Source organism: Coptis chinensis, chromosome 2 (genome assembly GCF_015680905.1).
Source record: "Coptis chinensis isolate HL-2020 chromosome 2, ASM1568090v1, whole genome shotgun sequence".
NCBI lineage: Eukaryota > Viridiplantae > Streptophyta > Magnoliopsida > Ranunculales > Ranunculaceae > Coptis > Coptis chinensis.
In genome coordinates this window covers 112666991-112694671 of record NC_141457.1, presented here as the reverse complement: position 1 = coordinate 112694671, position 27681 = coordinate 112666991, and the positions used below count along the sequence as shown (strand labels likewise).

The 27681-nt window shown below is 34.8% G+C and overlaps 1 protein-coding gene and 2 pseudogenes across 2 annotated transcripts; all 3 read right to left on the bottom strand.

Moving 5' to 3' along the window:
- Positions 1 to 1388: 1388 nt before the first annotated feature.
- On the bottom strand, positions 1389 to 3033 carry LOC147520810 (uncharacterized; annotated as a pseudogene).
- Positions 3034 to 9144: 6111 nt separating this feature from the next.
- Positions 9145 to 11206, bottom strand: LOC147520809 (putative E3 ubiquitin-protein ligase RHY1A). The gene is made up of 3 exons (XM_086592306.1): positions 10921 to 11206; positions 10495 to 10685; positions 9145 to 9830 (listed from the first exon to the last, which is right to left on the bottom strand). The coding sequence occupies exons 1-3, from the start codon at positions 11134 to 11136 to the stop codon at positions 9380 to 9382; spliced, it is 858 nt and encodes a 285-aa protein (XP_086448432.1). The 5' UTR covers positions 11137 to 11206; the 3' UTR covers positions 9145 to 9379.
- A 1319-nt stretch (positions 11207 to 12525) lies between these two features.
- Positions 12526 to 16438, bottom strand: LOC147520808 (uncharacterized; annotated as a pseudogene). The gene is made up of 5 exons (XR_015212862.1): positions 16105 to 16438; positions 15892 to 16006; positions 15192 to 15803; positions 14866 to 15050; positions 12526 to 13093 (listed from the first exon to the last, which is right to left on the bottom strand). The product of XR_015212862.1 is annotated as an uncharacterized LOC147520808 (transcript).
- Positions 16439 to 27681: the final 11243 nt, after the last annotated feature.

Genomic DNA, 27681 nt, shown 5'->3' with positions numbered 1-27681 from the left:
ACATAAGTGAATCTCCAGTTCGGCAGTGCAAACTGCCTAGTAGTCGGACACTCCGATCAACTTTGAATGTTGATTGCAGAAACTAAAAGAAATGCTTGCCATTGTAGAACATACGCTAGAATGATAGTACCGGACTTCTACACTACTGGACGTCTGGACTAGAACAACAACCTGTCAACCTATAAACAGCTCATGCAATAGGCCTGTCAAAACTCCTAAATCTGTTTGTTGTCATCCCAAATCACTCTGATTTTAACCTCGGACCCATCCAAATTCTATTAGATAAATGGCCAGACTGATGTAACAGTCATTAGCAATTCAACTAGTGGTCAGAGTCCAGCTTTCATTCGAAGACGGGAGACCATATATATAGATATATACTGTGACCCACTGACCCTTCAGCACGGCACCAAGGTACCCAGAAACTGAATTGTTATTATCATGTATGAGCACCTATCTGTAAAAGTTCCTATCAGTTTTGTGACATGCCATTATTGTATGCGGAAACAGTACTCAGAAGTCATAAATCACAAATTTAGAAGATGCGCCAATCGGCCAATGCTAAAATTTGTGACATGCGATTTTTGTGCTTGGGAATCAAACTATTTGAGGATGGGCAGCAACTGGAACTCTTTAACTTTTTCTTTTTTCGTAAGGGTTTTTTACACACTTGAAGTCTTCAGCCTTGTTGTTCTTTTATTTGAATTCTGGCACTTGTGTTTCTCTCTCGTGCAAGCTTAGGAAACGCTGTTTCCAAGTCTCTCATCAGTCCTCCACTACCAGTGTCCAAAAAGCGTCACGCTTTAATCATGACCGACACCAGCACTCACTCACAAGCCACACCTTCACCTGCGCACCTGATCCACCAAACAATTTTAAAGTAAAAGCCCAAATAGTATATCTCTCCAATTTGCTCCTTCATTTCCGCACCTGATAACAAATTGCATCTCCTCTAAACTTTTAAGCTGAGTGTATCCTCTGACCTTTTACTAGATAATAAAGAAAAGTGCACATAGAAAGTTCAATATTATTTAATTGCATTTTGTCATCGAAAGCCATAAGTCAGTTCAAGCCTTCAAGGAAGTCCATAAGTTGATTTCACTGCCTATGTGTTAAATTCCTAACTGCAATCTGTAATCAAGTTGCATCTTTGACCCGTAACATTACTAGGTATCTCCTTGCACACATTGTGAACTTCTACATCAAGAGTCAATTTTCTAGAAGCTTGTAGCCTTGGAAGATATTGAGGTTGATCCAAATTCTTATCAAAGAACTTGTTTCCATTGCTATTCATGGACAATACAATCGTGTTCAGTAGGTGAATTGAAAAACTGATTTCTTTTCCAATCTGCAAGCCACCTATATTAAGGACTGACATATAGTCAAACTCAGATGGAGGTACATGTAATTCAAATAGGGATCTTCGTCTGAAAAGACAATCAAAGATGGAGTTACATCAAAATACTTATAAGAACATAGCAAAACAAGAATCACAGCCTTTTCAGAAGGATGAAAGCAGAATGCAGAGTCTGTCTTTAGACTTTAGGATTATATCTCTAAATCTCTAAGTACGAATAATTTCCTACAAACAAATCTTCAAATTACAATTAAGACCAATTAACAATTAAAATTACAATTCAGTGGGAACATCTGCGATTGATAGCTCCTTCAACCACTCAAATGTTCTTCTGTGATACAATTCTTGCTTCTTTTCTTTCTCCGTCTTCTCCTTCTCTTTCACTTCTTCTTTACGTTCTCTTTCATTATAAACGTTCTTCTTCTTCTTTATAACAATAACTGTTTCAACTGCATTAACTGAGCATTTGCAATTCTCAAAATAATATCTTTCTGCCTTCTTTTTCTTCTCTAGTTTCACTTCACTGTCACTCTTTCTACTACTGCTACTACTACTACTTCTACTATTAAAACTGGTTTCTTCTTGTTGTTATTTCGAAGTTTAAGCTCTTGCAACTCTATCTCAGGTGTTTTCACCAACCCCAGTCGGAATATACCCCATATTGTGGAGTTTCGACTCCGGTTACAGGCATTTCCTGGTTTTGCACCAGAATGCAAAATCTGAGGATTTGGGCTTGGGTGGCTATGAAACTGGTTTCTGAGTTTGGGTTTATAGGTGGAGGTAGTACTGCTAGTGGTAATGGTGGAGTTATGACTTCCAGTACTGTTGCTTCTGCTACTATGGCTAGTGAAACCACACGATGAATTATGATCCATGGACTCCGCTCTTGATTCACACCTGTTTAGATTCTTGCTTTCTTCTTTAGTACAAGGTAACCCAGCTTCAGAACTGACTGAAAGGCGTAATGGAAGTAACTGGCCTTGAAAAAACACTTGGTCAGCTGCACACATCTCTGATTCTGTTAAACGGGAACCACCCAACGAACCAAATGCGAAGTCTTCAGCTTCTAATGATTTAGTTTCTTCTGCGGCGCTTTGTCGATTCTCCTCATTGTTTACACACACTGGAAGATCACAGAGAGATAATGTTTCTTCTTCATCTTCACCATCAGAATTGTGATCACTCCATTTATTTTCATCACCACCACATCCATCCATTTCTTCTAACACTTTGGTTTAGGAGTTAGAACTTGGGGTTGAGTTTATTCTCATGTGAAAGTATAAAGTGAGAAAGGAATGGTTGTGGTATTTAAACAGAAAGAAAAAGTGGGAAGATATTATGTGATAGACAGATGGAGTTTAAATTAGTAAAGTGATTAGTAAAATAAACAAATGTACTAAGAGAGAGAGGAGTTGGTTGGTTAATTGCAGGCTTCCCTAAAAGCAAAGTACTTCTCTTTTGTTTCTATCATGTTGTTGGAATTTTGAAGAACTGCAATTGCTGAGACGGCCTGAATAGATGATGAGTGGTTGTCAGCTTTTTTTTTAGTTATTTTGAATCTCAGTTAAGTTAGTGGATTGTTTAATAACAAAGGACAGGCTTTGTTGTTCTGTCTCCTTTTATTCTCTTGTTAAACGTCTATATGTGCAAAGTGGGGGCACGGAGGCTGTGGTGACTACGTTTTGGATGAGGTAGATAGAAAACAAAGTATATAGAGCAAATGTTGGCTGTAATTTATCCGATTCTGAAGAGGTTTTCTTTTACTGGTAAAGATTCTAAAAGAGGTTTAGTAGTGGCCATCTGTTTATACTTCATATAGTATATACATTACACAGCTATGGTCTATGGCATCGATGGCAAATTTAAATCTTCATACTTAACCTACCATTTCTATTGATTTTATGACATATTTTGCAGTAAAATCAATGACAAAACAAACTGCTAAGGCGAAAACAAAATTTTCCTATATGCTCAATGCATCATCAGACATTTAGTTATGTTAAATTTTGCCAAAAAGAAAACAACTAGAAATTCATTTCTGTGGTTCATATTTGAGGAGGCTTAACTGATGATTTTTAAGGACGGCTTCTGATAATGCAATTTGATTTAATATTAGATGCGAGGAAGTTTGTTAGGGTTGAGAGTTAGTCAATGGCTTTATTATGTTTTGGGTCATGTAGACCAGTGTAAGTGTAGTAAAGGCGTTAAAGCGCACCTAAGACGCAACACCCTCTTGTGCCTTGAAGCATGGCGGCGTGAAGCGTAAGCGCTGATTGAAGTGGTAGCGTAGTAATAAAAAAATAGATATATCAAATAAAAAATAAAATAAATATTAATATGACATGAATTATCATTGATTTGCTTAGCCAAACTTTAAAATTAATTTTATGTGATTGTAAACATAAAACCATAGTAGTCATTTAAAAGAAAAATCTTAAGCAATAAGTAAAGAGCAAAATAAAACTTGTATCTCTCAATACAATCTAGCTCAACTTCAATAAACTAAAATAATGAACCGATAGAATTGAGTCAAATGAGTTCTTCATAAAATAGAACCGTGATTCAATTTTAGAATCGTAAAACTTCATTTAAAATTTAATCCATCTTTTTGTGTCTTCTCTCAATCCATACAACTTAACAAAAACTAGTCAAAATTAAGTTTAAAGTGTACTCCACAATGAAACTTACTAAATTTGTACAATTTCTTTATATCATACAACAATTGGATCAGTGTAAATGTGTCACATTATAGCAAAAATTAAAAAACGAAAAAACTATAAAAGTTGATAAAGCGGCGCCTACAACCTCACTAATCGACAAAAAAAAGCGCATGCCTTATGTTACCTCTCGCGTCTTGGTCAAGGCGAGGCACTAAAAGTGCGCCTTGCGCTTTAAGCGCGCCTAGGCGCGCGCCTTGACTACACTAATGTAGACAGTGAGGGTCAACTAAAACTATTGGAGTATTGGTGCAAGTGTGCAACAAACAATATAACTCGGAATGAAACAAGCACAGGTAAAAAATCTGCATTCAAGTGGTATTTTCATTAGATTGTTTGAGCCTAGATTGATCTAAACTTGTCCACGAGGCACTAGTAATGAGTTCCTCTGCCAATAATCTTGGTTTCGTCTAATTTATGTTGTTAGTCTACGGGGTTGTTTGTTTTTGACTTTTCAAAGAGGCGGTGTAGTAGTCAAGGCCAGCGCTTTAAAGCCGCTTTTAAAGCGCGCTTTTAGTGCCTCGCCTTGACCAAGGCGCGATAGGTAACATAAGGCGTGCGCTTTTTGCGTTTTTTGTCGAGGTGCGAGGCGCACAAGGCGCGCGCCTTATCCACTTTTACAGTTTTTTCGTTTTTTTTTATAATTTTTGCTATACGTGACATATTTACACTCGATCCAATTGTTGTATGATATAAGAAATTGTACAAATTTTGTAAGTTTCATTGTGGAGTACACTTTAAACTTAATTTTGACTAGTTTTTGTTAAGTTGTATGGATTAAGAGAAGACACAAAGATGGATTAAATTTTAAATGAAGTTTTACAGGATTCTAAAATTGAATCACGTGTTCTATTTTATGAATAACTCATTTGACTCAATTATATCAGTTCATTATTTTAGTTTATTGAAGTTGAGCTAGATTGTATTGAGATATACGAGTTTTATTTTGCTCTTTACTTATTGCTTAAGATTTTTCTTTTAAATGACTACAATAGTTTTATGTTTACAATCACATAAAATTAATTTTAAAGTTTGGCTAAGCAAATCAATGATAATTCATGTCATATTTAATATTTATTTTATTTTTTATTTGATATATCTATTTTTTTTTATTACTACGCGTCTCATTTCAATCAGGCGTGCGCCTAAGGCACAAGAGGGTGTTGCGCCTTAGGTGCGCTTTAATGCCTTTACTACACTGATTCAGAGACTTTGAAAACTCAAGTTTCAGTATTCAGTGGACAAAATCTTGTTTGTTTTTTCAAGTGGTTTTAGCATTCAGAGACAAAAGATGGTTTCAGCGTTCCGCGCTAACTTTCGGAATGCTGAATTGAACTGTTGAAAGCAAAGAATTCCACCCTATACCCTTTGTTTATTTTTCTTTGGAAAAAAAGATTTTCACTGCAAAATACATCTATGCACCTTTCTTTGCCTTGATCTTTTGTGTAAATGGGCAACAACAATCTTTGAATCCATTAATATCTGAAATCGATTTTCAGGGGGTCATAGATCGATAATGGGTGGATGAGAGAGACAAAAAGAATGGGGTTTTGAAGACGGAGAGAGAATGAGGTTTTATTTTGGGGATGAAGAGTTCTTATTTAAAAAGTAAATTTTGATGTCTTAACATGACATCTGTATTATGATATAATTTTGCTCATTTAATGCGTTGGGTTTTTAATTTTATTACAACTAAAATTCTTATATTTTATATATGTAAAACAATAATAAAATGACCTTGGATAAATACATTTGTTCATCATTATTTGCTACAAGCAATTATTTTGTAGTCTTTTAAAAATAAATTTCTTGATTGTCCAAATAAAAATAGAATAATAAATTCTAAAGTGTTTGTGTTCAAAATAGATAAAAGGGTGAAATTGTCCAAATAATTTATATTCAGCATTCAGAGCCAGGACATTATGACAGAAAACAAATATGTTTTTCAAAGTTCAGCATTCAGCATTTAGCATTCAGAGGGTGAGTTATTCATCATTTAGCATTCAACATTTAGAGGCTCAGAAAAACAAACGACCCCTACGTGTGTATAATGGGGATGATAATTTTATACTCAGGTTATTCGTGGTTTAAAGAACTTTATGATGTAAGCATGTAGGTAGTGTATGCATTGAGGTCTACAAAAGGAGTGTAAAGGGGAGAACCTTGTGGTATAATGTATACATGAGTGACTCCAAACAACACAACGGCCAAAAAAATAACTCTCACCACCCATTTTTTTTTAATCACTATAAATGTCTAAATTTACACCAATGATTAGGATTTGATTCTTAATTTTTAAGTTAGGATAATAAAAAGGGAATGGTTTTGGAGTGTGTTAATGACTGTTCTTCATGAGTAATAAGGTGCCTACGTATTTAGCACTATGTTAGTGAGACTGTGAGACTGGAATCAAGTCACACGTAGCTATGAAGGGTGGCTTTTATAGCCATTGAGAGTGAGCATCGGGTATGACACATGTATTGATAAGTACAGATGTGCGGTCGAGATGGATGACATGTTCCATGTGAGGGGCACGTGGATAGCAGTTGTAGGCCTATCTGAGTTAGCATAGGATGTAATGATGATATTCTCTGTAATGATGGTGTATGGCTGTAATAGTGCATGTATTGCGGCGGGAATGAGGCTTAATAATAAGTTGGTAATGATGATAGTAATAGGTGATGATGTCACGATGTGAGTGCTCTGATATAGCGAATGCGATGAGTGTTCGTATGTCTGAAGGCCGTGTTGTTTTGAGGGAGTCGTTGTGCATGCATATCACGTAACTGATGGGATGTTCCTTACAATCACTAACAAAGATTGGATAGATGAAATGTCACGTATACTCTTGACGTAAGATTAAAAATGGCTCAAGTAGATGAAGGTCAAGTCTACCCCTTATGCAAAAGAATAAACGGCCCAGCCTAACTGAAACAACCCGGTGTATATAATATGAATAATCATTGTTCATACCATGAACAATCACTGTTCATATCTCAACATGAGCTATGAACAATTATTATTCATACTATAATTAGTGAGAACACCTATTGGAGTATGAACAATCATTGTTCATATCTATTTGGGATATGAACAATTATTGTTCATATTTCAACATGAGTTATGAAGAATCAATATTCGTATGAACAATCTATTTGGGGTATGAATAATCACTGTTCATATCTCAACATGAACTATGAACAATCACTGTTCATACATATTTGGGATATGAACAATCACTGTTTATACCTCAACATAACGTATGATTAGTAATAACACTTCTGGAGTATAAACAATCACCAAATTTCTCTTTTTTATATATCGATCCCGTTATATGAACTTCACCACCATAAGTAGATTTATAAGATGAATTGAGGGCTGATTTTTTAGTGAAGATAGTTTTCTCATAATGGAGAATCTTCTTACGAAAAATCAACCCAAACAAAAATGTTTAACATTATTAAAAGTTGCTTTGAAATTTGAAAAATTTGGATCGTCGGATAATTTGATAACATTGTAAGCAAATTTTGATATGTATAGATATCTTCAAATGTACTAATTTTTTTTCTTCTAAGAATAATCTATATTATGGGAATAACATCTCCACCAAAAATCAGCTTCTAATTCATTGTTTTTTTATGGTAGAGTTTTTTTAGAATTTGTATAAGTGGAGTTCATATAACGAGCATATATATATATATATATATATATCACATAGGGTTAAAATATGTATTTTAAAAGAAGTAAAAAAGTCGGGCTAATTTATTTTGTCAGTGAAGGTTAGTAAAATTGAAATAATGGATTTATGGGTTACTTAATGCCTAGAATTTGTACTTGTGAGTTACTAAAAAAAAAAATAGTGTCCTCTACAGTTGTTTTGGCTAGAAATTGGTCCTTTGGACCATTTTCTTGTACTGTATAAATATTGTAAAAATAGAAGTAGACATGAACTGATAAACCTAATTAATATGAAATTATGAAATTACTGGGTCGCCGAGTTAAGGATTTTATACTAATAAAGCAAAACCAAAAGCCTCGGAAGGCTTCTGTTCCACATTATTTTTGCTGTTATCTTGTAAACCAAATGCAGCCACGTAGTACAAGTGTCCAACTGATGCACAGTTAAGTACCTACCTTCAAGTCTTCGACATCTCAAACTTGGCATAAGCACAAACGGAACATGCCAACAGCTGAATCTTGATCTATCACTTTCTCACTACAGTTGACAGAAACACATCAAACAATGCGAACCAATTTATATTCTGTCCTACAGCAATTCCAGGTTACAGAATATCAGAGAGCAGCTGACGTAATTGAGAAAGGTAGGGCATTTGTCATAATTTTGTTATTAAAACAAGTTCGAAGTGTTAGTTGGCAATATCTTTCGGTCTGCAAGATGAACTACGTGGTTGTCTAACCCCACACCTTAATAACATGCCCAAGTAATAGATTGTTCGTGGGCTACAGAAGTTAATTGAATCCTCCATTGCATATTTGCTTTTAGTTTCACGGGTTTCTCGGTCAGTAAGTTCTCTTAACGTGGTTGTAAACTTTAAAATGGCTGTACTGTACTTGCACTAGTATGTGCGGCAAGTCTAATAGCTAATACAAAGATCTTTCATTGAAAACCAAAAACTATTACTTGAGATCAATCAAATAACAACAATGACTTAAAATCGAGATTAATAAAAAAAAACGATAAAGTGAAGTACTTTTAAAAATAGATTGTTGTTCGTCGGATATATAGAGAAATTGATGTGGAAAGTTAATTCAATTTAGAAGACATTATTAGGGAAGGAAACGTAGGTGTTTGCAATTTCTAATTTCCATATTATTAATTGAATTTATAAATTAGTGGGGAGTATCTGTAAATATTTTATAGTTGTTTTATAAATTTTAAAATCATAAAAGAGGAAAGACTATATAATCAAAGAAAAGAGATCTAAATTAGCCTACTAGGGGTTACTCAAAACCCGGCTATCATATAGTGTAGAGATATGATCATGGAGCTCATACTAAAATGATGACAGGATCATCACATGTCGCTTATCTAACCGATTCATCCATCCATCAACAACCGAACAATTCATTTCAACAGTAGGATGAATCATCGGTTTTCCAGTCAATATAAAGTTTACAACAGAGTAGAACCGATGTTATGTTTTAGGAACTACACAGTTTGCAACAAAGTGGAATACACATGTTTACAACATTACCAAAAGCACAAAAAGGAGCTACAGTAACCCATGCCAACCATTCCAAAACTAAGGCGCCAAAATAGCTAGTCTCAAAGGACCCACTATGTCTACTTTTGCGTGCCATGGTTAACTATCACTACACCTGCTCGACAGTTTGGGCAATCCCCACAAGTCCGCACCCAGGGATATAAGCACCCCGAGTGAAATTTATGTTTACATGGAAGGCAAATCAGGTCATCACCTTCGTGGAGCCTGTCCAGACATATACTACATTCCAGTACCGCTTCTAATACAGGCACATCATCCTTATATTCAACGTTGAAAATCTCCCGCTGTAAACAATTCACCTCTTCTTGGTTAAGTCCTGGTGGCCTTTTTGTGCTAAAATCTGGCAGTGATGAGAATGTATGTATTAGGGTAGATGAATCAGATATTGGGTCATCTCCTAACCAGTCCGCTGAAGTTTCAATCTCCCAGCCTCCTGTATCAATGAGCCTGAAGTCATCGTTGTACAAGAACTCATTCCAAGGGACGCCTGATGTTAATCTACTGCTTTGCCTGGCATTACAAGCAAGTATAATCTCTTAGTCTTAAACTCAGAGGGAAGAGACCCCAACGCCAAAACACATCAAAGATTAATCACTATTAGGAGGCAGACACAATATATCATTCAAACAAATAATGACATAAAACCAACGCCGCGACTGATTCAATGCTAGATCCCATGAGATGTCCTTTATTTGCAACATTTTCTACTATTGCATTTCTGTGGCCACCCTTCTCAGCTACTCCTTTATATAGGTAAATGGGTGATGTTGTTGGCGACTTGGTATATCCCAAGGGTCCGAAATTCCCTGCTCCAGGTCTATGTGAGTGTGAGAGAATTTCAGATACTGGCTTCCTAATGCACCAAACAACTAATTGTTTCTATTTTTTCCTCGTGTTATACGCTCTTAGTAAGAGACCTGGCAAAAGGAGATTGAAAGAGAATCTCTCCAGTTGTTTGCAGCTGGATTAGGTAGTCCTGACCACCGCGTAATTATCTGTGTTCGATATCTCATACACTAAACTAGCTGACACCTACCCCTTTCACGCACTCCATTCTCATACCAATGGGCGCCTACAGTGCATTGTTTTTATTATATTCATAAATCTAGTCGATACTTATGGAATATGTATGTTCAAAAAGAATGAAGGGATATTGATATGAGCACAAACAAACCTGTTAGCAGAGAGAGACACACCTCTGAGTCTCTCAACAAGCCTTTCCCTTGCCAGTAGCACATCCCCAGGTAGTTGGTCAGTCCTAGTAAATTGCATTCTATTGGCTCTACTACTTGATGTCCCCCTGCTGCTACTACTTCCTGTATTGAATTGGCTTGCCCCATGATCCAATCGAACAGGTTCATGTTCCTAAAATTTGTACAGAATACACTATACAAGTCATTTCCATAATCCATTTGTAGGACTGCACAACAATAAAGCAATAAAACAAGATTCATCCTAATTTTTATTATACAAGAGATAACTAGAGTTTATAAAATTGGAAAAGTATAAATCTTTCATGCTGACTGCTGAGTTTACTTATTAAATTTAGGCAAACATACATGAAATGAAGCCTTGAATCTAAAAAAAAAATAATCTTTACCCGATGCCTTGAATGGGAAGAAGAAGAGGAGGAGCGGTTGCAGTCTTCAATATCACGGCGCTGATTATGGCGAGAGCGGCGTCGATTGTGGTGATGGTTGATGAGAGGTGTTGGAATATTTCGGTCGAAAATAGAAGAACCAAATCCTAATTCCGTATCGTCGTTTCGGCCTAATCGAGATCTTCTGCCGTGGAATAGTTCCGATGCGCTCGTCATACAATTTCAACTCCTGTTTCTAGTAGTGTCCTGATTTTATTTATTTTTATATATTTGTCTTGTCTTGAATAAAATTCTCCCAGAAAGGAAAGGAAAGGGAAATAGAGACGTAGGCTGTCCCTTTCAACTTATCGGTACACTGTTTTTGTGTTTACGCGCTAATAATAATGATAAGTAATTCAGACTTTTGCAGTCAAATCTCATAACAACAAACACGGTAGTAGCTCTTATCCTAAACCCTTACCAAACCATTTTTATAATAATCGAAATTTTGTCAAGCCGACGAGTGCGAATTTGATTTATCATCCGGGTGTTTGATTAGAAACTTTAATCAAACACGTTCGATTCCATTTAAGGCCACTGGCGAGGCAGTATCCGGTCGAATATCCAATTAGGGCATTGGGATTAGTTGAGGTGCACCGCCCGGATACCCGGTTAAAAAAAAAAAAAAAAAAAAAAAAACGTTTGGAAAATGTCTTTAAATCTCAAGCAAGCAAATTGGTCAGTGTAGAGAACTCAGTTCTTATTTTCATCTTCAAGTAACTTTGCAACAACTAGAATTTGCATTGTGAAATATGAGGGCAGTTTGGTCTGAACGGATTAAAATTTTTAGTTTTATTTTTATTACTTAAGTCCAAAATCTAAGTTAAAAAAGACTGATACGTGGTCCAATGAAGAATTTCGAAATTTTTGGAATTCCTATAAATTCAAAACCCGAAATTCATTAAATTTCAACTTTTATTACATTTGGAATTTTAAATGATTTTGGAATTTTAGATATTTCAAATTCCGTTTTTTTGAAAAACCGAAATTCCAAACGGAATTCCAGAATTTCATTCGGAATCACGAACTATGGAACAAACACTGGGATAAATCCGTGTGCAACAAATTTGCACTCCAAGCTGACTGATATAACAATGTGGTCGCATAGGGGTTGATTATCATTTGGAAATGGGTTAGGGTTGATTGAGGGACAATCAAAACAACTAACAACTTTTTTGATGAGTCATGTCTTTGTCATTCTTTTTAAAAAGCAAACCACTAATTTAAAAGTAGCTTTAAATGGAGCCCTTCCCAAGTGTAAAACGAGTAATAGAAAGAAAACATCAGTCATCAGACGACCGATGGAAATAAACTTTTGCTCCTAGGTCCCATATGAGCACATTAAATCCTATATATAGATTTTTTTGGTAAAGCTCCAATATATAAATCCTATATATAGATTTTTTTGGAAAAGATCCTATATATAGATATGCTTATATAAAACAACGATATAAAAGGCTTATCTACTCACTTTTTCAGTATACATTGCCGGACACACTCAGTGTCTTGGACCTTTTTTTTCTCCCAGAAACACTCAATGTTCATACACTTTACACAGCAACTCAATTACACAAATCTGAGCCCGCCACTTTATGTAGAGCCCTTCATTACACATTGTTCCATACAAACATACATCTTGGATCAGGCAAATCTTTCTATATCGCATGACAAAATAAACTTGCTCCTGAGTTTAGTTGTGAAAAATCGAGCAAAACCGATAGGAAAATAAAAAGAAAACGAAAATAATACAACAAATTTCTTTTTTCTACATTCTTTTTAAATACCTCATCACAGGAAAAACACACTATACAAATGAGGCTCCCGTCAAAACTTTCCCAGCACCAAGAGGAAGCATTTTGTTGCTTATATATGATATAAACTTTGTGATGCTTCTTTTCCACTTAACCAGGCCCTCTGAATATTCTTAACCACCATGAAATAACAACTAACATTTGAAATTTAGTGCCCCATGCGAAACGTGAACTAGACTGCACAGGATCAGTGCCAATCAATGCAGCCAAAAGCATGAAACCGATAACTGGTGGTAGGTCCCCTCACTTTGCCTCGGTAAAGAACTACCAAAGTTTGTGGAAGAATATGCTCAACTCCTATAATGCGCGCAAGACGAGTATGACTGCAAAGATTAAAAAGCCACATAACTCCAAAACCAAATCAAATATAGAGGCGTCCATAACAAAAGCAAGTGTCAATCAATACACTTTCCTAATTTCAATGGATATTAACAGGTAATTTATAGTTTGCATCTTTCACCTTCAATACAATAGATACTGAAATGAGTCAATCAAGAAATAAATGCATGTAATTAGATGGACATAACAAATTTCAAATAATGAAGTGTAATGTAAAAGAGATCCAATGGAATTTGGTGTTAGCTGTAGCACATGTAGATTATCAGGATTAAAAGGGAATAACAATTTGCCAAACCCAAATGGCTAAAGATAAAAATTATGAGTGAAGTGTGAAAAGGTTAGTGAACCTCGCAAATACCAACTAACACATGCACAGAGAGTATCCTGCAGGTATCCCAATTTTTTTTCATTATTTCAAGAGGATGACTTCAGCAAAAGTTGACATTGTCAAACAACCAAAGAAATCACAGAATTGTGGCTAATAAACTACAAAGGGCAAAGAACCTATACCACTGAACAACACAGGCATAGAGGGCAAGTTACAACCTGATAGCAATGATGTTTACAAAATGAAACTTATCCACAAAAACCACACAACATCCTAGTTCGGGATTTCCATAAGTTATGCATATTTTCTGCTATTGCTTTTCCTTGCAACCAAAAAGAGGTACGATTGCAAAATGGTTATTCGGTAGCAATAACAGTTTGAAACTGGTAGGAACATTTGCTTAAGATCCCCTAAAACCTTGGGCATTTGGGTAAACAATGGAAACCTTTCGTATTCATTAACCTGATAGGACATATTATGTATTAAAAACAAGCCAAAACATAGTGGTTTCTTCTCCCGAAACTGTTGTGGGTGGTGAGCAGGACTGGTCCGTCATCTCTCCCTGTCAAATTTAGGAAGGTGGTTCTTCAACTAAAATAAATGACTTATTTCTCCTCACGGCATATATTTAGTACAAGTAGAGAAGGGCCAAACAGTTACTTGAGCTTAACTAATGCAACCTTCAAATAATTATGACTGCATATCCACATCCATCACAATACATACTTTATTGTTAGATTTTTTTTAAAAAAAAATTACCTTCCGGAATTCCATTAAAAAATCTCTAAGAAAGATGGCCCTGCTTTTATTTTCTTTGCCCAGAAGATGCTCTTTGATATCTTCCATGAAAAGAAAATAGCTATACGACTTGGCTAAAACAATCCCAATATGCACGACAGGTCTTCCCTTTATGCCATCATGAACATGAATCACAAATCTAAAAGACAACGTGGCATGAAATGCATGCAGATCTACTCAGTAATTTGAAAGCAGTAGTGTTTTGTATTTCTTTCAACCATCCATTGGAAGCAGTAGCTAATGTAAGCTTGTATACCGACAAAATTCACTTTTAGTAGAGAATATGAATGAAACGGGAGGCTTAAAAGAGCACCATGCACAAGAACTTTTAAGGACATATTTTATAGGAGAACTCCATAGGGAGGTTAACAGAGAACTTTTAAGGGTAAATTTGTCATAAAAGTCTGTGCTGTGCCTCTGGTGAAATTACCCAATGTAGGTTTCATTGAGTTTCTCCAACAAAAAGTGGGATTTAATGGTGTGAAGACATCCTAATGCATTTATAAAACCAATGAATTGATAAAACAGACAGAGCTCATGGATAGCAATGTACAGGCAACAAAAAAATGATGAGAGCAATAGTCCGGCATGCTGAACTAAATATCCAATTGCTGTCAAAGGGCAGCTTACCTAACATGCAAATGGCAAGAGAAATCCACATTGCAACTTGAACCGTCCGACTATATTGGATTTGATACTGAGACCTCTGAAGCTGTCTCTGAACAGCCCCCAGCCAACCATAAAGGTGCTTATCGTACGATTCATCACAGGCATCAAGGCAGCTCTTGCTTCTTTCACAGCATGCATCAATGCCCTGTAGGTGTACATGCAACACGCAAATATATCATTTGCATAAAGGACAACCAAGTTCAACATTATCAGTAGAAGCGATCTCAAATGGCCAAAACAGCCAAAAAAGAGAAAGCTAAGAATAGAGAACAGATAAAACTTCTCACCGACTCAATTGTTGAGACTGCAATGGCAGAGTATCTGCTGCTTGATGGCGATCACTTAATTTCCACTTCCTGAAACCATTCTTTGCTGTCTTTATCTTGGACATGGGTTCCATGGTATTCAAAAACCCAGAGAAACTGACTATCCTTGGAAGGGGTTGGTCAGGCTGCCCATCAGTTGTGCCCGTTGAAAATCTTCCTCGGCTGACTGCAATCTTCCAGGAGGCACTAATCTCCGCAGCACTTGCTGTCCTCCTGTGTCCACAACCTATCCTCTTTCGTTTCCTCCGTGGAATTAGATGAACAACCAGGCATAGCCTCTTCACGTGATGCCTGTGAATCCAACTCTCCCTTATCCTTACTAGAAACAATCACAGGATTCAAACCACCAAATCCGGATAAAAATACCGCAAGCTCGTCTCTTTCCCCTTGGTCTAAACGTACCCAAGGCAGCGATGTTGTCTTCCCTTCTTCCCCAGATGTTTCCTTCAATGAATTCTCAGCAGTCGCAATCTGACTACCAATTGCATCAATAAATTGACAATGCCTAGTTCTCGCATCCTCAGCTAAACTATCCACATAACTCGATTTCACAGCCCGCTCAAACTCTTCCAACTACACTCAATACATTGCTAAAAATTTCAAAAACCTTAATTCCACACACACATAAGTCATAACCATAACAATATTCTTAAAAATTTACCTGCCATTTTGCAGTTCCCAGTGCCGTTTGTAGGTCTCGGCGAATCTCATTTAAATCACAATTAGTTGAAGCAAGTTTCTTTTCATGGATCCATGTTCTATAAGTTGATTCCATTCTTCAAATACATGATAAAAAAACAACCAAATAAAAAATAAAGACCTCAAATTTAACTCCAGTAATAATTAATTAATCATGAAACATTGATTTTTTTACCTGTCTGCAGATTCCTGAACTTCTTCAGCAGCAGAAAAGAATGGATCTTTTTCCCACCTATCAAAATTCGCTGCCATTTTATATATTTATTTCTCCAATTGAATTGAATTTGTACAGAAACTCTTCTCCAAATGCAGAGAAGAAGAATGTTTTTTTTTCTGCAGAAACAAATAATTGGTACAGGTGTCGTGTTGGTGCACCGACGCTTAACGGGCTAGCAAGTTGGAGATAATAAGCTAATGATTGGGATTTATTTAGTTATATCTAAGCCGTCGAATACGTGTGTGGTTGGTACGAAAGCCCCGAGAATCAGGAGTGTGTTTGTTACGATGGAAGGAAACACTACGGAAAGTAAAAGGAAAATAAGAGTAGTCTATTTTTTCCATAATTTTTAAAGGCGTTTATTTATGTTTATTTATCTAGAGAAAGAAAATGGGTTTTTTTCATATGGAAATAAAATTATGAAAATAGAAAAGATTTTGTGTCTTTAGAGCATCTCTAAGTGTATCCTTTAAATTTGAAGGAATGGTCGGAATTTGCCGAAATTTCATCTCTAGGTGGTCGCATCACCTGCTTGTTCGCATTTTTGTTCGCAAATTTGATACGATAGAAACACTACGGAAATGAAAAGGAAAATAAGAGTAGTCTACGTTTTCCATAATTTTTTGTTTTTAAGGCGTTTGTTTATCTAAAGAAATAAAATGAGTTTTTCCATATGGAAACAAAATTATGGAAATAGAAAAGATTTTGTGTCCTTAAAGCATCTCTAGGTAGTAGTAAATTTAGTCGCATTCTTCAAATTTGAAGGAATGCGAGGTGGAAGCATTTTGTGGTCGATCATCTTTAACTTGTTTCGCGATTCTTGTTTCAAATTTGACAATTTGGATCGCGGATCTTGAGGCGACATTGGTAATGTCGCCAGCACCATTGCAAATGTCGTCCCAATTTTTTTTTATTTTTGACCCAAAGACCACTCACGCGTCGTGAAATCTAATCGGCGTCACTACTAATGTCGCCTGAAGTTTTTTTTTTTTATATTTTCAATTTAGTGCGATAGTGGGAATGGCGTGAGTTTTTTTTCAACTTGGGGGCGACATTGGTGATGTCGCAAATGATTATGAATGTGTATAAGGTAGCCTTATTCCCAATTCTGCGAATGAAATTTGCGACCCACTTTATTGAAATTGAAATGGCGACGATTTCTTCATTCGCGATTCTTCAAATATGAAGAAAGATATCTTCACCACCAGTAGATCTTTCCAAATTAATCTACGAAAATTTTAATGGAAATGAAAGGAAATAGATAGTTAGAGACTTACTACTAACACACCCAACAATACAATTATTCATTTCTATAACTTTTACAAATAAACGTGATTATATTTTTTTCCAATTTTTACTTTTTTTTTTTACCAGTTTACTAAACACATATCATTTAAAATTATTTCATTTCCATTTTATAGTGGACCACTCATTTTATTTTCTTTTTTTTTCTATGAGTTAAAATTTAACAAACACACTCCAAATGTTACGAATTCTTGACTTCATGAGATTAGACATTATTAGAATCGCTTGAGTATGTTTATGTGTGCCTTAAAATATGTTTAATATTGTAGGTTGGTAACACGAGCCAAAATACCATTCTTCACTATGGAGATATAATTCAACCAACTGTTTGAAGTTTTTGTTTCGAAAGGAAAATAGATGTGACACCAACTTCAATAACGACAACCTAACATGCGTGATCGGCACTAAAAATAAAAACTTGACATGTGTGATGACAAGTACTAAAAATAAAAACTTGACATATATATATAAGAGCAAGACAGAGAAATGCATGTCCTGTTGCAGCATCCAGCATGAGTGATGACAAGTACTACCACAGTATCAAACGCGTGATTTTTGCAGTAGTGTGCATTATAAAAGACAAGCTCTTTGTTCTGTCCCTAGAGTCAGGGACAATATCAAACGCACTGCTGCTGGATAAGGGAAGACAGTAAGTAAATACGTTTGAAATTTTGAATTCAACGGAGTCCTCATCCTATAAACAATTGAACTTACTAGTCTTCTTTGGATTTTATTAGTTTTGTTCGGTATCATAGGCTCAGAGATCCTACATCAAATGTAGAAGACAAAAATAACGTTTTCAATTGTAAAAAATACATTGATCGATGATGAACACGTTTTCTTAGCAACTTATCTGTTTGGGAAGGATGGAAGACTATTGGTTGCCTTAGAACAGATGAGGCTAACTTTGATGTGGCTAATTGGTTATCAAAAAACCTATTGATATTAATGATACTAGATTTTTGGACCCGTTCAACGAACGGGGACCGTTTTTATATCATTTTTTTTTAATTTTTTTTTATTATGTATCAAAAATCTTACTTCCAAACCATATTGAAATTCAGAAAGTAAATTAATTGATCAAAGTTCCCATCGCCTAATAATTTGTTAGACTAAAAGATTTTTTTTTTTATCAATGGGCCTTATAGTGTATTACATATCCAAATTTTGGGCTGTCTTTTAATTATCATTTTTTTAATGGGTTTTATGATAAATGTTGGCTTAATTCTTAGCCCATTAATTAGTATACTTAACACGTGGTCTCACTTTCACCACTTGTATCTCTAATTTCCACACGTGTATTCTCACTCACACTTTTTTAAGAAAGTAAATGGGTTAACCTATTTATCGAGTATCTATCTTCAGTTGACTTTAGCGAATAAGTAAATTCAGTCACTCTTAAAGGTACTTTTATTTTTCTCAATATCCCTTGAACTTGCTCTTGTTTTTTATAGTTTCCTAATTTTCTATCGTTTGTTCATTGCCAAGTTCATGATAAGCGTACTGATGTACATGTAATGTATAAAGTAAGGTTTTTTTTTCATCATCACGGAAAAGAAATCCAATGCTGAAATTTATAGGTTGTTGGTGGGTAAATTTATAGGTTTTTCACCTCTTGATTGATTTCTAAAGCATTTCTTGGGAATGGCTCTGTGAAGAGTTAAATCTGTCAAAGTATTGGCGTATTCGAGTGGTTTATGGTCGGTTTATCTGGTGATGTCCTTGAGTGGTTGTTTATTTTTACTATTCATTAATGATGTGTTCTCATACTTGGGCCGGGTGCCGTTAAATGAATATATATTTTTGTTAAAAGACTTGCAACTATTTGTAATTAAATGAATAACATTAGTTCTTTGTAGATGTCACGAAAATTGTTGTGTCAATTTTTTATCGTGTTCCAAGTGATGTGTTCTTGTGTCAAATTGTAGCAGCTCTAAGAACGATCTTTTTTCTTCTATTTATGGCTTGGATAGCTCTCTAAGAGTCTGAATATATATTCATTGCTAAGACAAATCTTCACCCCTTCTAGATTCCAAGTATTTCTACCATATCCCTGAGCAGTACAACTGATGTTGCATTATGTAACAAATTTCACGATACAAAAGAAGCCTCAGCTCCTATCCAAAAAACTGTCGATTCACAATTCAAAATAAGTGCACGTCTTAAGCTTTTTATTTATGGGGTCCTTTCTCATCCAATTCCTATTCTATTCCCATAATTAAAGATTTGGAACTCCTGAAATACATATTATTCAACCAAGAGGAAGCATGACTTCAACATAACGCCATATATATATATATAAAAGTTTCAATGAAATACGCATGTGATAAAAGACTACTTGATATCTTGGTTGGCCCACTTAGCATAAAGAAGGAAAAAAAAATTAGATCAAGATAAAATTATACAAACTTATAGTTCACGACTTCAAGTATCCACATTTAACCTCTTTTAACAAAATCAATATCATTACAGTTGCCTTTGATATAATATAATGGACTACAATATATACTATATATGCTACTATAATATTTAATTTTACTGATTCTGAAACTTGAAGCTAGGATTTTCTGATTGATTTTAAGCTCCGGCTACTTAATATTACGCCGAATACAACAATTCCGACCGGGATCAAATACTTCAAATAGAGTTACATGGCACGGTTACCATATCATAGATGCCATCGTCGGTCAAGTTCACTGTCTCATAACTTATAGTTGGGGACACATGGTTACCTCAATTTGACCGGTGTGCCTTATACTAATGGCTTTGTAATTTGAACTTCTAGAGGCCGATTAGGCGTTTACTCGATTGTTTTAGGTGCATTCTCACTTATTGCTTACGATATATATAAATCTTTGTCTTTACGCTTAAAACAAATAATAACAAACGCTTTCACATTAACAGAAGCCTTTATCTCTAGAGAATTTGATATCTAATTCATTACCTTTATATTATTGCCCATCAATGTCACCTATGTCGAAGTTTCTCTTGTGCTCATTATGTAATTCAATGTCCTTTCATCTCAAGTTTTGTTCTGCCCTTTTTAATGATTATTGTCGCTAAGTTCACTTAAATTGTTTTATACTCTTCTCTTCTTCTCATGCTTTCTTTTGCTTTCCAAATTCTATGCGTATTCTTAATTTTCTTAATGCAGCAAAAATTCTTAAAACTGCTATGTTTTGTGCAACCATTTCCTTCTTGTTCTTCTTTCCCTTAAAATGCATCAAAATTTGCTTGTGACTTCTTCACGCCTTTGACACAACCATATCAATAATTGCATGCCATGTAAACAATTCCAATTTTGTTTTTGAGATCATATATATACATGTAGCATTTAGAGCATTCCATGATTATCAGGAAAAAAAAATAGTGCACTCCGCATCTGGAAAACGCACTAAGATCTGTCAAGATACTATTGGCAAGTATATAGAATTCACAAAAATAAGTTCGGATAGTTATCACTTAAGAGGTCTCTAATCTGATAGAAGCCTTGTTGATAATTTACAATACAAGATAAGTACCCACCACTATTACCAACACTAAACAGATTAAAGTGTATCATAATACTATTAAGAATAGATTCACAACTCAAACTGCCTTCAAAAGTCTTGCTATTGGTCGCATTTATAAGCAATTTATAGTATCCTCTCACATCGTGGGTTGACATCACACACAACTATCACTAACTTTGCATCTTCATGGGCATAAAATCAGCTAGTTGCCAATCAGATTGCAAAGCCAGTTCCTTTGCTCCTACATCAAGTAATTGATAATAATAGAGTTAGCTTCCAGCTACACCTCAACTATTACAATGCATCGTGGAAGTGTATGTTGAGTCTTTCAATCTCCTTTTATGCAAAATTCCTTAGAATAATATCCTAAAAGACTATTGCAAGCTAAAAAAAACAGAGGACTCAAAGGAGTCTAAAGGAATTCAAACCCTCAGTCAATGGAGTATACATACAAATAAACACATTCATATCCATATGTAGAGATATAACATGCCCAACTTACCAACTTTTGTGTCTGACGCTAAAGATTGAAACACCGTAGCATCATGTACTTGAGAAGCAAAGCTGACCAACTCGTAAGACTTCCCTGCCATTATTCTCAAGTTAAAACCCACAAATTCAAGCAAAAAAAAAAAAAAAAAAAAACAACAACAAACGATATAATCTTACCTGATAAAGTCTCAAAGCTAGCAAAATTTCCATTCCTTTGCAACTTAAGTGTTATCTCTTGCCCATCAAGATCAGTATTCTGAAAAAACTGTACCAAAGCTCCTTATTCACATTAGTTTAAAAAAAAAAAGGAGAATTAATAAATGGGAAGACATAATTACTTGATTAACTGGCCATTGAATAAGCCAAAGCTCCTTATTATTAGTCATTGAAGATATATCTAAAAGTGGGTCCTTATCATCCTCTTCAAATTGTGGTGCATTCGGTTTTTTTGCCATTTGATCTACTTTGGACTGATAATTTACAATACAATATAAGTACCAGCCACTATTACCAACACTAAACAGATTGAAGTGTAGCACAATACTATTAAGAATAGATTCACAGCTAGTTGTCAATCGTATCTGCAATAGCAGTTCCTTTGCTCCCGTATCAAGTAATTAATAATAATAGAGTCAGCTTCAAGCTACACCTCAACTATTACAATGCATCGTGGAAGTCTATTTCAAGATGAGCACCAAGGTCATACAAAGTCTCAAGATGGGTCATTACAGCATATAGTTTATTGGCATACTTATCACATTGTGGAAGACCTTGAAAGAATGAAACACTCTAGACATTTCTATTTCATGACTCATGTACATTTTTTATTTATGCTTAGAAAACTGAATCAATGAACCAACAGCCTAAAAGTCATACATGAAAATCAATACTGACTACAATAAAGTTACAAATGCATTCTTGTGCACCTATAATGTTGAACATGAGCTAGTTTATGAAGGGTGAAAATGCATGATGTATACTTACCAATGCATACTTGTATAAGTGCTACTACGCTTGGTGCGTGTAAACCCACTCATAATGCAATGAAACACCCAAATATAAATAATTAATGCCATGAAACTACAATATTTTTTACCTCAAAATACAACTGTATGGAGACGTTCAAACTCATCTAATAGATTAAGACGTGTCTATTGAACAATCATCATGACCATAAAGTATTCAATATCGAATTTACAAAACTGTCAAACCCATTTCACATGAAAACTCTAAACCCATTTCATTGCATCATGATGAGTTGCACAAACATGATTCTATGGAATATGGACCCAATTTTTTGAGAATCAACTAATTATATACATTTACAATAATAGAAATGAAATAAAAACCTTGTAATCTTCTAGGCTATAGCATTAGCAACTTGAAATAAAAAATATAACGTAGAAAAACTATATAGATAATCACTAAAGAAATACAATCTGTGAGCATAATTACCATACCAACAGGATGATTGGTCACTCCAACTATTCTTCAATTTTGAATCCCTTGTGTGTTATGGTTCGCCTTCTTGGCTTTTGCCACCACAACCTTCATAACTTTCATATGGGGTTACTCAGTTCAACTTTCCCATTGCAAGGTGCATTGTTGTATTTCCTTAGGTTATCTCTAAAGAGTTTTAAGAAATATATCTAATAAAAAAATAAAAAAATAATTGACATAAGAAACCACTAATGCCTAGCACGCATAGAATGACTAAGACTAAGACTAAGACTAAGCAAAGTCAAATACATATAAAAGCGAGGACAAAAATGCTTTGGTACAGTACGATGCACAACTGCAAGCAAGTATTAAGTTTTAATATCCAAGTGTCTACTTAAAATTCAAAAATCTAAATACCCAATATAATATGGCCGGGCTTGTTAAATTTATTTGGAAACTTTATTTTCATAGCCTGGACATCATTATGTTACCGACAACAGGATCTCTTTTTTGCATGTTTCCAAATGTGTTGACTTAAGGAAAAAAAAATATAAAAGTAAAAGACTATGCATTCTACGCATATAACTATGTTAGAAATTTACAAATGACCACGAAACTATTATTGTGTAGCTTTGTTAAGCACAAACAATATCTTGCACAACACGCACTATCAACATAAATAGCGGACCAATGAATTGTGCATGATAATAATTAATAAGTTTGTCAAATCTCCTTTGTGTCATTCAATGTACACCCTAAATCTGACATGTTTACACCTTAGTATGTCTTAGATTATATATCTAAGAGACCTATTCATATATACGTCAGCCACATAACAATTATGTGAAAGACACCAATAACAACAAAACATAACTATATGATTTTATAACCTACAATATAGATGTGCTCTAACATCTTGCATAACCATTCATATCTATCCCGTTGATTATTTTAACTGGATCTAGATCCATTTAAAGTTCAATGATCTTGAAGTAATAAATACAATTTTCCACTCATCAAACAAATTCAAACGAAGATGGATGTACAGGTTTTAATGCACTTACAATGAAAAGATGAGCTGTGATATAGATTTTTGTCGGGGAAATATTTAAAACAAAGAACCAAGGGCAATATGGATTGCATATGCATTACTCCCAACTTATTCCCATTCTTTAAGTGTGAAACTCCGTTTGCTTCAGTTTTGGGATGTGGTTAAAAATATGTTTACGTGAAACATAATATAAAAAGCAAATCGCCAGACTCATTTACAGATCTTGTATTATAAAAAGCATCACGTGATAAAAACCAAATAAAATTTGATCTATATGAAAACTAAAGAAAGTATATATTAAGCGTGTACTACATATCAACGAGGCGTAATCAAATCAAAACCGAAGTCTACAAATCGACTTTTTAAGCTGCACAAAAGTAAAACTCATAGATGGCATGATTAATGAATTTAAGTGAGTGTGCACCTTTTATCTCGAGTATTTTGCCATGAAATCTGTTACAACTTGCATTGCAAGAATAGTATAGGTTCATATATGTATGTTTGGTTGAGTAATCTTGCCTTGGATAAAGATCTTATAGTGTTCAATTTAGTGAAAATCCTCTCTTGGCAAAATAACCTCTCAATACTTTCGAAGCTCTAGCACCGGTTTGTGGCACAAACAATTTAACTTTGAGCTTTCACTACCATGTTCCACTCCATCATTATTGAAATTGCTCCTCTTCTATCTAGACTTGACCATTCATTATTGAGATCAATCATATATTGGGCTTTAGGTGAAAATTAAGAATTAAATTCATGTGGTCTTAATAAAGAGAAAAGAAAAGTCTCCTAGACACAAAATATAAAATTTAAGTAGGATATATCATTCCACGTTGACACAAAAAGGAAAAATATAATAAGAAGAAGAATATTATTACAAAACAAATAAGGCATGGCATGAGAGTTTAGACTTTCAAAATGAGATCCACACAATCTATATGATGTGAAGCTCAACAATGAAACATTCTATCTTCAAAGCTATGATGAGTACAAAATTAGCTAGTTACCTAAAATTATTTGAATAGATTCATATGGAGATTATATAGGGCAAACTCGTTTAAATAAATACCTCTTATCCCTTACATAGTCAAAATAAATATGCATGTCAATAACAACATAGAACACCGTGAAACACAAAAGGTAGAACCTAACCTCATTTAGCTTATCTATTTACAACTTTAAGAAACAACCAATTAACGTGATGAAGTGTGTGGATGGCATAATCTCATAACAGTATGTCTAATTGGTTGAAAGGGACAATAGAAGTTGATAAGCCACGGTGAACTAATGAAGCTTATAAGTGGAGTATCATATATTTATTTGATTCCATGGTCTTTTTTTAAGACCCTCCTCAACTTCATTATCCGAACATTTTTATTGATTATTAGTGCTATTTTCAAGTCAATAAAAGTCTAAAACAACCACCAAAACAAAAGTCAATACCAATCTAAACAATACATGCTAGTTCAACATTGAAATTGTAAAAGTAACTGAATCAACTCAAAAATAAGAGACTTACATAACCGATTCAAATGGTGCTATAATCCACCAATGACAATTGGTACTCTGCCAGGTATACTGACAAATTAACCCGGTATAGAGAAGAAGGATGAGAAATAGAGCCACTGCAATAACACAGTAAAAAATTCATCAAAAAGGGTGGTCATGAACTTAAGTATATCCATAAGAAAGTGAAATACATAAGCGTATAATTGTATCCTTTAACATAATGTCCAATGGCCTACTGGTAAAGTAATCAAAGTCGGGTCAAATATCTTGCATTCGAAAGTCAAAGAGCAAGAATTCTCATAAAAATGATTTCAGGGGGGGGTAAAACACCTATATGCCAACTAAAATTTGATATAATCAAGAACCTCGACATATCCTATAACATATTAGTTCTTGAAGAATGACAAAAACACCTTAACCAAAATGGCAAAGTCCAATTACAGTAACAAAAATTGAAATAACTAAGGGATTCAGAGACCTCACTTTCTCAGCTCATGTACAACTTCAGTTCAATAACCTAGCTCAACAGAAAACTCAAAGGGAACTCATAATGAGAAGGATATACATCATTATGAGTATATATCCTAGGCGAGATCCTAAAATGGGGCCTATGTGGTAAAACAAATGAAAAAAATAATGGCTTTTACTATATCAAAGAATCAGCTTAATGACATTCATGACGGTTATACGTACTTCTAATGTCAAATGCATTGAGTACACAAAACAATCTATAAGCAAAAGAGATGCAGCCAATTCCAAGCCTCTCAAGACCTCTGACAATATGAAAATCCTCTTCCCATTCCAATTATTACAATCAAACTTCCCAAAACTTTTTTCCAACTCATTTCAAAGCGTGGGGTGGAAAATCGAGCCCCTTTAATCAAATCAAATATTGCCAATTTCTCTCTCTTTTTTTTTTTTTTTTTTTCTTTTTTTTTATAATACCCATTTTCCAACTTCAAAACAACCCGTCTCAATGGTTGTATACAAATAGTAGAGATAAGATAAACTGAAGTTCAAGTTTCATTATGATTATAAATTAGTATTTATTTCATACAAAAGAAGAAGGGGATACAATTAAGAATATGGTTACGAATGAAGTTACGAAAATATAATTATTTATAGAATACCCATTAATTATAATGATATAACAATATCTCACCCTCTTGGTTGAAATTCTCGGTCTGTGGAGGAGGTTGTACATTATCCCTCCGGTTGTTCGAAAGTTAGGTGTTGGAAGTGGCTGCGTCTCTACCCGAGAAATTATGGTTCGATTTGGGATCTTTGCATTGGTGCACTCCGGTGATTCCAAGTCTGATTTGGAGGTGGAACATTTCCATTATGATATCCTTGCCTCTCAATTGGTTCTTCGCATGTCCCGATTTTGAAATTCTCGAAGTCCGAGAATGTGATTGCGGATAACTATTTTGGAAAGTCCGATTGAATTGGAGGTGGATATATCTACGCCTCGATAACTTTGATTCGTAATGATGATTGTGGCATACCGGTGTTCGAAAGTTCGATTCGAATCGGGAGTCTTTGGCATGTCTCTATTTGGAGTTGGCGATGGTTTTGATTGGTTTTGGACACGTAGTAGTTGAAACCTACATAGTAGTTTTGATTTGATTTGATCGGCGTGTTTACTCCTTCTCCGCTCTCCAACTTTTTGTTTACTAAAAGGTAAATATATATTAAGTATCCATCACTCAACGAAGGTTTGAATCGGTTTTTGCTAGAAATTGTAACCGCAAGTTCTTTTTGTCTTGACTTCGGTTTGGTTCTAAATAATATCGTATGATTAGTTTTTCTCGAATGTCATTTGTTTTATGTTGTACCTTTTTTGTTTGTAGTAGTTTGGTTATTTGATGCTCCTGTTTTCTGAGAAGTCAATTGTTTTCTTTGGTCATTTTCTATTTGATTCAAATAGAAAATGTGTTGTCATGCTTGAAATCCATATTGAGCCTCTAAATATGAACAAAGTACCGAGATATGTGGTTATTGAAGTCCCTCCACTCAACACATCGGTTCTCTATTTGGAGTTGGCGATGGTTTTGATTGGTTTTGGACACGTAGTAGTTGAAACCTACATAGTAGTTTTGATTTGATTTGATCGACGTGTTTACTCCTTCTCCGCTCTCCAACTTTTTGTTTACTAAAAGGTAAATATATATTCGTATCCATCACTCCGACGAAGGTTTGAATCTGGTTTTTGCTAGAAATTGTAAC